This window comes from Zeugodacus cucurbitae, chromosome 2 (genome assembly GCF_028554725.1).
Source record: "Zeugodacus cucurbitae isolate PBARC_wt_2022May chromosome 2, idZeuCucr1.2, whole genome shotgun sequence".
NCBI classification, from domain to species: Eukaryota; Metazoa; Arthropoda; class Insecta; order Diptera; family Tephritidae; genus Zeugodacus; species Zeugodacus cucurbitae.
In genome coordinates this window covers 81,528,421-81,544,320 of record NC_071667.1, presented here as the reverse complement: position 1 = coordinate 81,544,320, position 15,900 = coordinate 81,528,421, and the positions used below count along the sequence as shown (strand labels likewise).

The 15,900-nt window shown below is 38.1% G+C and overlaps 1 protein-coding gene across 9 annotated transcripts in view; it reads left to right on the top strand.

Moving 5' to 3' along the window:
* The window catches only part of LOC105220190 (polypyrimidine tract-binding protein 1), a 325,184-nt gene that overhangs the window by 66,215 nt on the left and 243,069 nt on the right, over positions 1-15,900 (top strand). For all 9 annotated transcript variants that reach the window (XM_029043894.2, XM_054225420.1, XM_054225418.1 and 6 more), the window contains one exon: positions 14,143-14,238. In XM_029043894.2, coding sequence (XP_028899727.1) covers positions 14,143-14,238 — 96 coding nt within the window. The remainder of the gene's footprint in view (positions 1-14,142; positions 14,239-15,900) is intronic.

The following is a 15,900-nucleotide window of genomic DNA, read 5'->3' as shown; positions in this document are numbered from 1 at the left end:
CACTTCTTGGAAGACGCTTATAATAAATTTGAGATCAAATTAGTAGCAAATTATTATGTTTGCTAAATTTTCCATAACATTTGGCACAATGCCTTAACTTTACAAATTTGCTTTAACACATCTTCTCCACACATATTTATATTTTTTCTTCAATACTTGGTAGCCTACTTTAATTATGTGTGTTCGACAAACTTCTTTCTGCGATCCTCCAATTACAGTGCGCGTTCCGCTCTAACTGCGCCAGTGACCATGTTCAAGGTTATGAGACAAAGTCGCGGTCGACCAGCAAGCGAGAGTCGTCGAGTGCGCGCCGCTAATGATTTTAATTCTTAGCACCAACTTCGCAGTAATGACTATAATCACACTAAACAACAGCAATAACAACAACGTGCGTTTGTGGTGGCTCCGTCCTTTTCCAGATCACTGATCGCTTGCTGTGGCTGCGACGTTAATGAAACACATTTTGGAGGCAACAAAAAAATTAAGAAAAAAAATATAATAAAAAAAGAGTTCGCCTTGAACAATTTATCTTAGGCTTATTGCTTAATTGTCTGCTATTTGCGAAACTCCAGTCTTCAGCGATTGGCGCGGTTTAATTTGTATGCGGATCTTGTTGTTTTTTTGCGATATTTCTTCTTCTACTTCACGCTTTGAGCGTATTACATGGCATTGCTGGTAGCTTCTTTCGTGGCGGCGGCAGCAGCTGATGACACGTTTCGCCGCTTAGGCTCAGACGCACGCGTGTTTCTTTTCGTATATTCGCCTCCTCCTCTCCACAGTTTCCAAATACGAAACTGAAATCTTTCAACTAAATTGAATTTATTTAGTTCCGCCGATTTCGTTCATTCCGTGGTTCCACCTGCTGTGCAACCAAGTCGATTTATCTTTCGTTGAAGTGATTATTTTTTGTTTTTATTTCTTTTTTTTTGTTTTTTTCGTGTTCTCTCTTTTTGGCCCGCATTTTTTATCACTTCGCCATGATACATTCATTCAATTTGGCTGAAAGTCGTCTATTCTTCATACAACGTTGGCAAATGTTTTTGGTCTAAGCTTTTTAGCGGATAGCAATGGAATAAAAAACAACAACAACAACAATAAATGTTGCAACAAAAAGCACACATATGGTAGAAGAGAGGAGTTTCAAACGCGGTAAGTACAACAAATCAACATTGTACGTGCCGCTATTTGTGCGGCGCATTGCCGTTGCATGCAACAAGCAGTGGCACATCGCCACAGTTCATCGTATGCGTTTTCATAAAAGAGAGTGTGCGCAAACACATCAGGTGTTTTCATTTAATTTTCGAAATATGTGTTCGCCAACAATGCAACACAGGAGCAACAACAACAACAGCGTTAACTATAATTGTGTTTTGTATGCGGCGGCGGCGGCGGCGGCGGCAAAGAAAGCAAGCAAGCAGTAAGGTACCGTTAAGTTTACTTAAACGTCCCGCCACCGCCACACTCATTTGCCTGCCAAATACTTTTTTTTAAACAACAACACACGCAACTCACATGGACTTTGCAACTTTTTCGCAACTTGCAACACACACACACACTGTGGCAAGTTCAGTGGTATTCATCAACGTTGCACAGTGTTGCATTTGTTTGCTCACATATGCATGCTGGTGCGGCTTATTTAGTCTAAAAGCAGGAAGCCCATAAGGCATACCAACAATAAAGCAAACACACTCACAGCCTCATACATGGACCCATATGTGCCCCTCTTGTTGCTGGCTTCCTTTCTTCCATCACCGCCCTCCGCAATAGTCAAGCACTGTTTATTTTGCACTAGTTTTTCGTTATTCTTTTCTTTTTTTGCTTTTATTGTTGTTTTCTTTTCGTCTCCTTGTTATTTGCAGTTATTCTCTAAACTTCTTTGTTATTTTTCAATTTCAATTTACTTCACCGGTTGGTTGCAGCCGTTTTTAGTTTTTAGTAAATGAGAAAACTATTTCATTTCATCACCGAGAGTGGTGTTCTGCAGAAAGTGGCCTTAATGAAACGGTGAAGTCGGTGTTTAAAGAAGTCTTTTTGAGTGGCAGTGGTTATTAGTTCAATGTAGTCAGTTTTTTTGCCATAAGCAATACTGAAATATCTGAACGTTGGAATTCGACAAATTCTCTGATTGTTGGTTGTACCAAAATTCAGCACCCAAAAAGCTCAGTATTAATCTCTGGAATATCATTTTTGTTAAAATTAAGTCAAATTCTATTATTAAAGACTCTTCATTTGTGTTCAGTGTTTCGCAATAAGAGGGAAACGACCTCATTATCCGTTTTATTGCTTCCTTGTAAGCCAAATAATATAAAAGAGTACAAATATTCGTTCACCACGAGACTATCAAAGAAAAAATTGAAATTTGAGATAACGAAGACCGTCGTCTAAACGAATATAGGAAACCTAGACTATCATCTCTTTTAGAAATAAGTATCTCCATGATATTCTTATAGAGTGTTCCTTGTGGTAAGCATTCTGAAATTCAAAGTTTTTATCTGGCAGAACCATGTGTTAGTTCTATTTGAGAGTCGGTTATATTAGTGTGTCTCCTATTTGACAGTTATTATCATCGGGTTTGTTTCGGAGAATAACGAAGCCCTCTAGCAAGCGTTCCCAGACCCATATTTAGCAAGATCTTAGTTTATTATGATAAAGCATCTGAACTTAAAATCTTAGATTCCTTCCTTCCTCCGTCCGGTGTCTTCCGATGACAGAAGACATACCACGTAGATGAAGGATACCCTTTGATCTTTTCTCTCCCGGGCCTTCAGATTTGCGATTCATGAATGATAAATTAGTACTCACGAAAGATAAGAAATGATCACTAAATAGTTACTTTTCTTTATTTCTCAAATATTTTATTCTTGAAATGCATTGGTTTTTACAAATACTGCAAAAACTTAATTTCACTTAACAATTTAATAATTTCTAACTATTTAGAAAACTACGCAGTCATACAGTCGACTAAGGCAATGTACACATTGCATCAGCAACGATATACATAGGTAGGTAAGTATAGTGAATGTCCGACGGCGCACTTAGGTCTTTAGAAGGAATCCAATCGCATTACCACTTCTTCTCTGAACCAGTATGTGGTCCTGATGAAGTTAATCAATTCAAAATGTTGTATGTTGCAACTTCCGAGACATCTTCAAGGAAAATGTGATCGATGGGACGATATAAGTATCTGGATCTGAATGCACTGGAATCTTCTGGCAGTTATAGTTTTTAGCTGTATTGCTTTTGCATAGACGAAGTCTTATTCTTCGAATTGTATATTAGTTTAAACAATTTTAATATATGTATATTATAGAAAACCTGAGAGTTCTACTTTGAGAATTACCTTAAAGTGAATAGTAATCGAATAGCAATTACCCGTTTGAAGAACAACAAAGCAGCGGGGGCCGATAGATTACCGGCAGAACTATTCAAATACGGCGGCAAAGAACTGATAAGGTGCATGCATCAGCTTCTTTGCAGAATATGGTCGGAAGAAAGCATGCCTGACGATTTGAATCTAAGTGTGCTCTGTCCAATCCATAAAAAGGGAGATCCCACAATCTGCGCCAATTACCGTGGGATCAGCCTCCTAAATATCGCATACAAGGTTCTATCGAGCGTACTGTATGGAAGACTAAAGCCCACCGTCAACAAACTGATTGGACCTTATCAGTGTGGCTTTAGACCTGGAAAATCGACAACTGACCAGATATTCACCATGCGCCAAATTTTGGAGAAGACCCGTGAAAAGAGGATCGATACACACCACCTTTTTGTCGATTTTAAAGCTGCTTTCGACAGCACGAAAAGGAGCTGCCTTTACGCCGCGATGTCTGAATTTCGTATCCCCGCAAAACTAATACGGCTGTGTAAATTGACGTTGAGCAACACCAAAAGCTTCGTCATGATTGGGAAGGACCTCTCCGAGCCGTTCGATACCAAACGAGGTTTCAGACAAGGTGACTCACTATCGTGCGACTTCTTTAATCTGATGCTGGAAAAAATCATAAGAGCTGCAGAGCTAAACAGAGAAGGTACAATCTTCTACAAGAGTGTACAGCTCCTGGCGTACGCCGATGATGATATTGATATCATCGGAAACAACAACCGCGCCGTTTGTTCTGCTTTTTCCCGCATGGATAAGGAAGCGAAGCGTATGGGTCTGCTGATGAACGATGGCAAGACGAAATATCTCCTGTCATCAAACAAACAGTCAGCGCATTTGCGTCTTGGCTCCCACGTCACTGTTGACAGTCATAACTTCGAGGTCGTAAATAATTTCGTATACCTGGGAACCAGCATCAACAACACGAACAATGTATGCCTCGAAATCCAGCGCAGAATAACTCTTGCCAACAGGTGCTACTTTGGACTGAGTAGGCAATTGAACAGTAAAGTCCTCTCTCGACGAACCAAAATCAAGCTCTACAAGTCGCTTATCATTCCCGTCCTGATTTACGGTGCAGAAGCTTGGACGATGTCAACATCAGATGAGACGACACTAGGAGTTTTCGAGAGGAAAATTTTGCGTAAGATTTATGGTCCTCAGAACTTTGGCAACGGCGAATACCGCAGACGATGGAACGATGAGCTGTATGAGTTATACGACGACATTGACATAGTTCAGCGAATAAAAAGACAGCGGCTACGCTGGCTAGGTCATGTTGTTCGAATGGACGAAAACACTCCCGCTTTGAAAGTGTTCGATGCAGTACCCGCCGGAGGAAGTCGATGAAGGGGAAGACCTCCGCTCCGTTGGAGGGACCAGGTGGAGAGCGACCTGGTTACACTTGGGATCTCCAACTGGCGCCGAACTGCGAAGGAGAGAGAGAGGTGGCGCACTATCGTCGATTCGGCTATAACCGGCTAAACGGTTGCAACGCCAATCACATACATACAATAGTAATCTATAGAGCTAAATAGACATTTTTCAGAACTATTCAGAGTATAGTGTTTCGTATACTAGTTACTGTTGGACCCGAACTGTTATAAGGTAAATACCGATTATGGATTTGCTTACTGAATTAGCAGTACCCTCAAGTTGTCGCTACGATCATATCTTCAGGTTCTTGGAGCTCACTGTTCTGGTATACTGATGTACCGATGATATTATAAGATATAAAGTATACGCGTTTCTTCTGTAGATATACATACATGGCGATTTAGTAGCTTACTTGTTCCATCATCCATTTCCATTGAATATGAAAGCTCAGTAAGGCACGATACACTGCGAGTGTTTAAAGTTTCATAGTTTCATATGAGAACACATTTACATATGCTAATGCAGTTTCATATTTTTACTGTTTTGAAAGTACTGTTATGCGTTTCATCGAATCGCTCAATCCTTGTGCTTACCCACGCTAAGCTTTTTGTAGTGCAACACTCCACGCTACATATCGGGCTTAAGGGAATCCATGTGGAGATATCCAACAACAGCAGTATACACTTACCTGCAGCGAGAATTTTTCTATTTTAAAGCTAAACACATACATACGATTTTATTGTTGCAACTGATGCAATTGTAAGCACAAAGCAAAATAAAACATTATTTTATGCATGTGCAGCTTAGTATAGGTCTTACAAAGCACACAACACAGAGATGTGTGTGTGTGTGCAACACAATTCTTCTGTTAGCATTTGCAATATTTCTGCGCAAAAGTGATGCATCTGTATACATATAACTGTATATTTATTTAACCCACCCTCCTGTAGTTGCCACAACAAGTATCTTGTTGCATGCAACAGGCATTGTGGAGTTTGTACGATAAGCTCTGATAGCTTATGATGCCGTCCTTAACTTGGAAAGCTTACGCCCACAACTACATATACATTTAACATTGTAAAATCTACACAACAACAACAACAGAGAGTAGCCATCCTTTTGCAGCATGTTGCATGTCCTGCCATCAATGCTCGGGCTCTTGCCTCGATATTATGGCATTAGATACTTGTATGACTATCATTATTGTTGTTGTGATTGTTAGCCAGCTGAGCTGCTTAGCTGGCTGGCTGGCTGTATGCCAATCTCAGTGCTGGCCTGTCCTGACTTGGCTTGCCTGACGTCGATGGCTCCCTCCCTTCGTTGTCTATTTTATTTACCTTTATCAGATATTTTCAAAACGGCTTTTGTTTCAGTTGTAGCTTCACTTTGTTTATTCTATTTATTTGCCTCTACTGTATTCCTCATTGTTGGTAACAACTTGTGTTGCTGTTGTTCTGGTGTTGGGTGTTGCAATAGATTTTGTCTGTCCTGTGCTGGCTGTCTGTTGCTGCTTAATGGCCATTGCCGGTAGTGTTGCAAATCAACAGCTTTTAAATTTTAATACTACCATTTGATTTATATTCCTAAGTAGTTTGCTTACCTGCTCCTATCCTCTTCTTCTTTCCATCCATCCATCCATTCGTCCATCCCTTCATTCTGGCTCTGAAATTGCCATCCGCCCTTCGTATTGACTCTTCTGCAATATGAGTTTTTGTTTGGCTTTTGTTTCGGATTTTATTGTTTTGTTTTCGGATTGCAATTGAAATTTTACTTTAAATTGGCATTAATTTGTTGACAATAAAATTTCGTATAAATACTAACGGAGTAATAAAGAGAAGGAAGTGAGTTATAGTTTGGTAAATTGATGGTTGAATTTGCAATTGTTTGCTCTGCGCTACGGTTGGAGAAGTAGAAGTTGCTGTAAAGGTAAAATAGGAAATTCCAAGATTTTCGATGATTAATTTTAAGAGAATATGGACAAAGAATATTACATACAATTTGAATAAAAAATAATATAATAATAATATATATGAAAATATCAGATGCCATATCCGCATAGTGTTTTGTAGAACATTCAACAAATAAGTTTTCTTATTGTTCCAGAGTTCCCAGATTTTTCAACAATATTTAGAGTAAGAGAGTTAGTAACCACAGTTTTTCGAGATGTGTTCAAAAAATAACGAGAATATTTGTGTTTTGAAGAAATATTTATTTTGTGCCTACGTTAAACTTGTCCTCATTCTTCCAATTGTCGAAATTCTTCTAAAACATTTTAGTGATAGCCTTTGACTCTTTCAACAGTTTCTCGTATGCTTTTAAACCACGGCCTTTTACGATTATCTTTATTTTTGGAAATTGAAAGTCACACAGAGGCATGCCTGGCGAATATGAAGGCTGTGGCATCGTTACAGTACAGTTTTTGGCGAAGGATTCATGAACAAAGTCTGAGCTTTTAACAAACGAGAATTGCCTAGAAACAGGTCTAACCTAATGGGTTGCTCCATACCAAGTAAGCAATGAATACAATTGAAAATTGTATCTTACTTCAGGGACATGTATATCAATATAATAATAAAATTTGATATTGATATTCATACCCTTAAAATTATAAAATTCACGTTATTTGTTTTTATTGGAGTCAGTCTAGGGTTCAGGACGAGGTACTCTAAGAATGCGGTTGCATTAATTTTTGCTCTCCTTCTCCTCTTGCCGACTCGAAGACAGCTAAAATTGGGAACTTGTTTTTATAGAGAGAACATTAGAGGCACTGGGAACATAATACTTGTAAAAGTATCAATTAGTTTTTGTTTTCAGTTCTAAAATAGAATAGCGAGGATCAGAGAAGACATCACCGATTTCAGCTGATTCGTTACTCATATTAAAGGTGAAAGATCGAGAATCGGAACTAACGTTTCATGGGTTCCTTTTTCTATAATCACTTTCACAGCACTCTTATAGAACCATATGTTTCGAAGAAGCTACTAGTTTGAAGTTAGAGACCAAAACTAAATGACAACCATAATATTATTGTAACTTAGTACTTTACTTCTACCAAAAAATCATTGACCTTTGTGTTTTTATATGGTTTGAAACTCCGCTTAAGCTTAACTAAGCAAAGACACATACCCACTCACTATGCAATTATATCATCTCTATGAAGTACCTACATAGATTTCAAATATATTCAAACACCTGAGACCCGCGATAAACATGTTTAGAACCTCATAAAATTAAGCTGTAAGAATAAGAAAATATTTATTAATAACAAGCTAATTACTTGCTTTAGAGGCGAAGAGAAAACTAATGAGTACAGCAAGCATGAAGGGCAGCAATCAAGCACACACAAACAACTCGGCAACAGTCAACTGCACAAATTGCGGTGGCTAAAGACAGCGCTGAAGCTAAATCAAACATTAACATTTTTCAACATTTAGTTTTTATTGCACTTTAGCGGTGTTTATAGCCGGTCTATTGCACCTGCAGCAAGAACTAAGCAATTAACTAAAAATACTTATGTTAGTAAGTAAGTATGAATGTGAGTATGCAAGCATTCGTGCTACTTAACAAAGCACACAATGCTTATGTGGTTGGTTGGTTAAGTGAATGTCTCACTGATATTTACTTATGTGGTCATTAGATGTCTTCTTCACTTGCCTGTAGATAAACGAGCGCAAAAAACGGCATGCCACATGTGGACACAAGACGTGGCTTATTATGTACATATGTATTTTATAATAAGCACACCATATATGCTTCTAATTGCAGTTCAATGATCTATTGGTTTCTGACACACCCTGTGCACATGTGTGCAACTCGCGTTTCGCTGCTGAGCAGACAAGTGCATTCTTTTGGGAAAAACAACAATAGTAATACTACTTGGAATTACGCTCTTTTTTCTTAATTTTTTTTGCTTGTTGGTTGAAACGTGCACGTTCGCTAATCGCCTTGCCAATTGCCCACTTGTTCGCCGTTGCAATTGTATTGCAAGTGTGACTAATCGCCATTTATGAGCGGCTTTCAGTCAGCTTTGCCAGCGAGTCGACAAGTCAATCAGTCATTCATGCGCATTGTGTGCCGTTTGCATTGGTAAAATGCACTTTAACTACCGTTTAGGTGGGCGTAGCGGTTCTAGTCACACATCCACACCCACACCTCTTGCTAGGCATTTGAGTCGGCCATGCAGCACCCACACATGCGGCATTTTGCCGTTTTATTATAGGTTTTTCCTTGACGCACTCTTGCTAATTTGCATTGCAAAATGACAGGGGCATGTAAACCGTTACCTTTTTATTACATTTAAGATTGCGGTTTATTACATACATACATACATGTATTGATATTGTTATAGTGGAATAGTGTGATTTGCTTTAGTTTTGCGTTGGCGGCTTGAAATCAAGTCACCGTGAAGTAGTAGACCATTAGATTTATTGAGGAGTTGTATGCAGATATGTAAATAAACTTATGTACATACGTACAAATAAATGTCTCTTGTGACATAATACTTAAATATATTCATTCGGACAATCTGTTTTACCTATATATATAGGTCGGTACTGGAAGCAAGAAAATTTAATAAATAATTTTTTTTTTTGTTTTAGATATTGGTAAATTAATTTCTTGCTAACCATATCTTATTTTAGCATTTTTTAAGTATAACCACTATTAAACCTATATAAAAAATTTATATTAGGTGGCTACACTGTGAATTAATAATTTAGTTTTTTTAGTTTCAAAGTGTATGTTATTTAAATTCATCATGATTTTATTCTAAATTACTTGGTTAAAACCTCCTTATAAATTTAATTAGGGTGGCAACCCTGTTTCATTCAATTGATAATGAAATTAAAATGTTTGCAATTTTCATTTAGTCAGATTATATTAAAATCAAGTATGATATTGGCAAAAATATTATTCATAAATAGGTGGCAACTCTAAGATTTTCGGTTTTGTCATAATGTTTTATGAATTGTACTGTCTTTGGACTAAATATTATTACTTTGATTTTAGATTTTATTTTAATAACATTTTGTTACTTTAATGCATATGGCAACCTTTTTTCACTTCTCAGGTAACTATTAACCTAATTTATTATACATAAATGTATGGAAATATGATTATTACAAATTTATATGATAGCTTTGAAACAGTTGCAACATGGATGAAGCTGTAAATGATAGTTTAGAAACTATTGTTGGAGTGTTCCTCCATTAGTTGCTCATAAAATTACGGGCCTTTAAAGTACAATTTTGTGGCTTTAATTCCTACACCATATTCATTTAGTTTGTAACAATTTCTATTGAAGATGTTCAGGTCAAAGGTCAGAACGAACGAGATCTCAATACTTCAACATGTCTGCTCATATTTCTTCACCCATTTAGCAAACGATTGAACCCTTGTCGTATGTTTTATTGAGTATAAAAATTGCATGCCGCCTTAGTGGAAGACTCGAGGGTTCGACTAATACTTGCATACGTTGATTTGGGGCTACACGTTTACTGAATTGTGTCTAACATATATTGTATATATTTTGTTTTATCTATCTTGGTTTTTTATATTTTTTTCTTCTACAATTTGTATCTAATATATAAAAAAAAACAAATTTTCTTCGCCACCTACCACATGCGACCACCCAAGTAATTCCCTCAAACTAAATATGAGTATGTACATATGTATGTAATTAAATTTTAGACCACACAAAACGTCAACAAAAAATGTGTGACAGCTCTCTCAACAATTTTAGAATGTGTCAACGATGACATCCAAAAAGAATTTTCAGGTGTAGCTTTACGGTGTTGTGACAAGTGGACACCAAAGTTAAAAGCAGGCAGTTCGCTTCGTCTGTGTTTAATTAGTTTTCAAAAAATAATTTGTGCCCTAAGTGTGTTGTTTTTTTCTGTTATTTTTTGTAAGGTGTAAAGTGAAAATTTTTGAGAGGTGTAAATAAGAGACACTCAACACTTTCGTCAATTTGTTATGCACAGAGAGAATACACGCGGAGATGAGGGAAGTCATTTGGTGGAAAGTTTTTGGATTTTAGGAGATTAGAAAAAGGAAGAGATCAAAAGTGTCGTTGTAGTTTAGTGGTCACTCTGAGAGAGAGGAATTAAAACACTAATTGTATAGTTTCTACTAGGTTCTTTCTTAAGAACCCTTGATTAAAATGAGATCTAAAATATAAGGAAAGGTTCTTCTTGAACAAAAGCTGCTTTCTGAAGCTTTGGACCGTGGATAAATTGATAAATTGAGTTATTGAGGGAGAGTTTTAGAATTTTCCAATGTTCTTCTATAAACTTTGAATTTCTGTCGTCTCTCCCTATGGAAAATAGTTTATTTTTATGAACATCTTATATTTTATTCAATTTGAAACCAAAAGTTCCTGAGGAACCCTATATCGCTTCCATTCCCATCACATCAGCCTGCACTAACTCAAACTGTCCTGAAATTCTACGAAACATTTTATGCTTCTTCTTTCAATAATCCATAATATTTTGTTTTATATATTTTCCGCTTTTGGAAGCTTCACAAGGGCCAAGGCTACTCGTCATAAATAAGATTGCAACAACAAAACAAAAAAGCGCACACGAATATTTACCCCCGTTATATTTAGCACAATTGCAGCATGCCACAAATATGTGAATGCATGCCATGAAATTTACACACTTGTACTTGTACTCCTGCTTGCCCGCTGCATGGCTGAGTGGCGGCGTGGCAGCAGCAGCAGCACTGTGTTTGTGCCACATACGAAATTTATGAGTGAAAATTATTAAGAAAACTGTTGAATGAAGAATGGGCGGCTGGCTGCAGTAGTTGTTGTTGTTGTTGGGCTCATTTAATTTTATTGCCGCAACGGCAGTAAACTACACGCGGCCAGCAGCAGGCGCTCACATATGAATGGGTGTTTGTGTGCGCTCCGTCTGGTTTAAAAAATGCGCACACGCGGATTAATGACTGTCAGTCGAAGTCTCGCACTCGCTCACTCACTCAGTCAGTCAGTCAATCAGTCGACGTTGGTTTATTAGTGTGCGCCGCAGTCGAGTTAAGACAGCTTTGCTTCTGCAACATTGCAAGTAACAGTGCTTTTTTTTGCGAGATTTTTGACACATGTTGCACGCATATGTAGCAGCCACACACACATACGCACGCACACTGCAACTTTATGAAGCGCGCCGTGGCAAAATTTGCCACTATGTCAATCCAGCTGACTTTATGACAACTTTTAATGTCAGCCACTTGATGAAGGATGCACATTTCGCCGCATTAATGCCTTGTTGCAAGCAGTGGATTCTCATTTCGCATTTTATTGCCAGCCGAATGGCAGACTAAATTTCGCATGATCATGCTGTTGCAAGTGGCATGTAGCATGTGGCAAGTGCATGTGGCATGCGGCTTTCGGGTGAAATTGGGTTGCATTTGGAAGCTTTTTAGAGTCGCGTACCACCGCCCTCTAACTGGTAATGGCACATGCATTTATAAATAAATTTGTGTGGCAACATATTACATGAATAATGCAGAAAAGGGTTTGCACGCATCACAAGTGTCCTTTGTCGATGATTGCCGCCAAATGGGAATTATAGCATACGGTGTCGGTATCAAAATCGCTGACATCCATGTCGCCACGCCCCACACACACACACAACGCCCACCGCCGACTGTTAACATGCAACCGAGCAATGAGTGCAACAATGATTGCACAAAACTGTTAACTGTTCTTCAAATGTGCAGTTGGTTTCGATTTGAGGGGTGGCATATATTACCGTTAGATGCCATAATATACGCGAATGTGACAACAACAAAACGCGCATTCATCGTTGTTGCCACTGCAAGTTGTTGTTGCAACATCTGCTCGATTTGTCATGCGAGTAAAGTGGCAAGGCGTATACTGCTACGTGTAGCATGCAGCAAACAAACATATGACAACAATGTGGTGTGGCAGTGATCTGCGGAAATTAGTGCTGCAACAACGCAATAACACTTGCAACAGCGGCTGCAGCAACCGCAGCACCATTCATCAACGTTGCACATAAAATGCGCGTGCGCCAATGTTCCACAGCAACATCATTTGTCGCGGCAATTTGACAACGTGCACTGCATGTGGAATGTGCGCTTGCAACAGCCGCTTCCCCTCGGCGAGTTTGAGTGAGAAATTCCTCGTTGACAATCGGTAAAGAAGGTGGCTTAGAGTTCGACGGGTTTTCGTAATGTCGAAGCGTTTGTGTGGGTTAAAAGTTGTTTTCGTAATTCTCAAAAATAATATTTCAAAATTTAGGTTTCGACTCACACAGCCTTCATGGAAATCCAAGTTTTGCGACTGAAATTTAATATTCGTAAACTCGAGTTAATTTTCTCATTTGGTGTTTAGCATTAAACCCAAATTTGCAACTGAAGTTTGTATTTCAACGTCTAACCTAAAAATGCTTTTGAATAATATGTTCTCGGTGATTTGTCTCTTAGTTTGATTTAGAAGATATCAAAGTGATCCATAGAACTTATAGTACTACACATAGGTCTCTATACTCACCTTGAGGGCAACAGACCTTAGAAAATATTTTCTATGATTTCCAGAACTAGGGTCAAAGCTATCGAAAGCTTTTGTAGAAACTGGTATTAATTAACAAGATCATTTCATCTTCGCATACTCGAAACTACAAAAAGTTGGATGCCGGAACTCTATATTTCTTCATCTGCGCGATGAGACTTTCCCTAAGTTTACACTCCCAGACAGCTAATGGAATATTTTGATCAAACCTTGAATCTCAGAGTCATAAATTACGCGCATTATCACCTTTGTGAAGGCTTTTACTCTCTCTTTCTCTCTCTTCTTTTGGAGATATATAATTTTTAAAGAGATAGCTGTCAAATCAAACGTCACATTAGCTATCAAAAGAAATAAAGAAGACAATTCAGGTTTTCTTGTACTAAAAATGCTTATTATATATCTGATGGCGTTTACATTGAGAAGTAGTCGTAGGAACCATCAATCTTGAGCACTTAATGAAAATTATGACCATATATTTCTTATATTCTGTGGTCGATATTAACCCATTTCCTCCCATTGTTCTCGCTTGGATACAGAAAAAATGGTACATAAAACCCATTCTATCAAATTGTACTCATTTGGTTAAAAAAGCATGATTTTTCTGTACCCAAGCGAGTATAATGGGAGGGAATGAGTTAATCGGATAAATGCTAAATGCTTCATTAATCGGGCTGTGTTTTGTTTGACATAAAAATGCTGTACCTAAAAAAACATCCTTTATATGTCTCCTACGAATATCTTAGAAAATTTATTTTTAAATACAAGAAATAAATATATCGTTTAATGCTATCAAATTCTTTAATAATTTAAATTTTTACTATAATTGGAATTTTTTTTTCATTTACAGGTAGCGACCATGATGTCCTGCCCCCTTCCCATGCCATTACCTATATTGACTTCAGCACTACACAGCGATTTTTCACCGGTTCATATTGGTGTTAAGGTATGTACAGATGGAAAATATTTTAAAATATTTATAACAGTTAAAAAATTATATAAGAACTTATGATGGGAGTAAAAACCGAGAGTTTATGATCGAACTTTTATAAACTTCTAGACTTGAACGAGATAAAAACCGCAACTTTATAAGTAAATTTGTTTCGACCTTAGCATTGGTTGAATAGCTAACCTCTCTTCGTTCAATATTTACTATACCACCGTTGGAACCCACTTAATCAAGTGCATTAATATTTTTCAAATAAAACCATATTTATGAGCTTAAAATATGTTCTTGGAGCATTATGTACAAGTGTTGTCCTTTTATACTTTTGTCTCATTAAAAGAAAACCGCAGCGAATTAGAAGTGCCACGACAGCGAAGGCGGCGCCCATTTACATATCGTTTGGCCGGTAATTTGTGGGTATTACAAGGCAAACACACTTTTTACTCTGAGTTTGTTGTAAACAATATGTCTTCTATCTACTCTGCTGTCCTGTCCTGCAGCATATGCCCCGCTTAGATAGAAGTAAGTGTGTGTGCGATTTGATGCAAGAAATGGGCGCGTATATTTCATGACCCCAAATCAAGTGACAGCATCTATCTTTACAATGTCCCATTTCAAGACACACACAGCGCTCATATGACAATAACAAAAGCCATATAATACAGGGTGATCATTTTTTAATGATATTTAACTGCACACTTTGCCAACAAATTCCTTTGGCGGTGAGTACACGGGTATTGTGGCTTGTGGCCTGGCCCTTCCTGACCCAAAATGCAAAATAATGATGTCACATTGAATGATAAGAAGTCAGCGCCCGCTGGTGGTGGTATGTACATATGTGTAACCCAAACAACAACAACAATAAAAAGTATCAACCGGGCATTAAGTGTCGTTGCGCACACTGAATGGGGTGTAAAACAATTTTTCGGTTGTACCGTTATTTCTTTCCACTACTTCCTCTTCAGGCGCTGAGGTAAGACAAGTGGAATTTATGCATGCATCTACGCAAGTGGGGAAAGGGAAATATGCGTCATTTTGCAGCAAGTATTGTGTGAGTGTTTTTGATAAATGTGCGCAATTTTTTATTTAATATTCGTGTGTAAGTGTGTGCCACGGATAGCTTTACGCGAGTGTAAATGTAAATCTATTTTAAATAACACATTGCGCGCGTTGAAAAGATAGCGCCACTGCGCGTCGGAAACCGCATTGTCCGCGTAATGGTCGCTCATTAACGTCTCCTCCGGCGACTGATGGCTGCACACTTTTCAGCTGGGAATGCGCGCGCTCGCTGGGCGCTTAAGTTGCGGCGGCGCCATTGCGTTGCAAGTGAAAAAGTGCTGGAGAATAGTTGATGATTGCTCTAAGCCACCTTTGGCGCGAACCCGCTGAGAAAGGGTTGAAAGGGGCGCACTCTCGAGAAATATGCAAACGCATTGATTGTGTAAATGTTGCCACACTGTCAATGATATATCGTCGGCCACTTAGTGAAATGCATTCACAGTGCAAATGTTTCCATTCGCTGGATGCTGCTGTTGTTGCTTCACCTTTCAGTTGCGTGGATTCACCTTGATTCATTGCTGGAAAAATGGTTTGTGATTTATGAAAATGACATTGCTTTACTTAAGTACGGTATGGTTATTTCTGATTTTTTATTATTTTTTC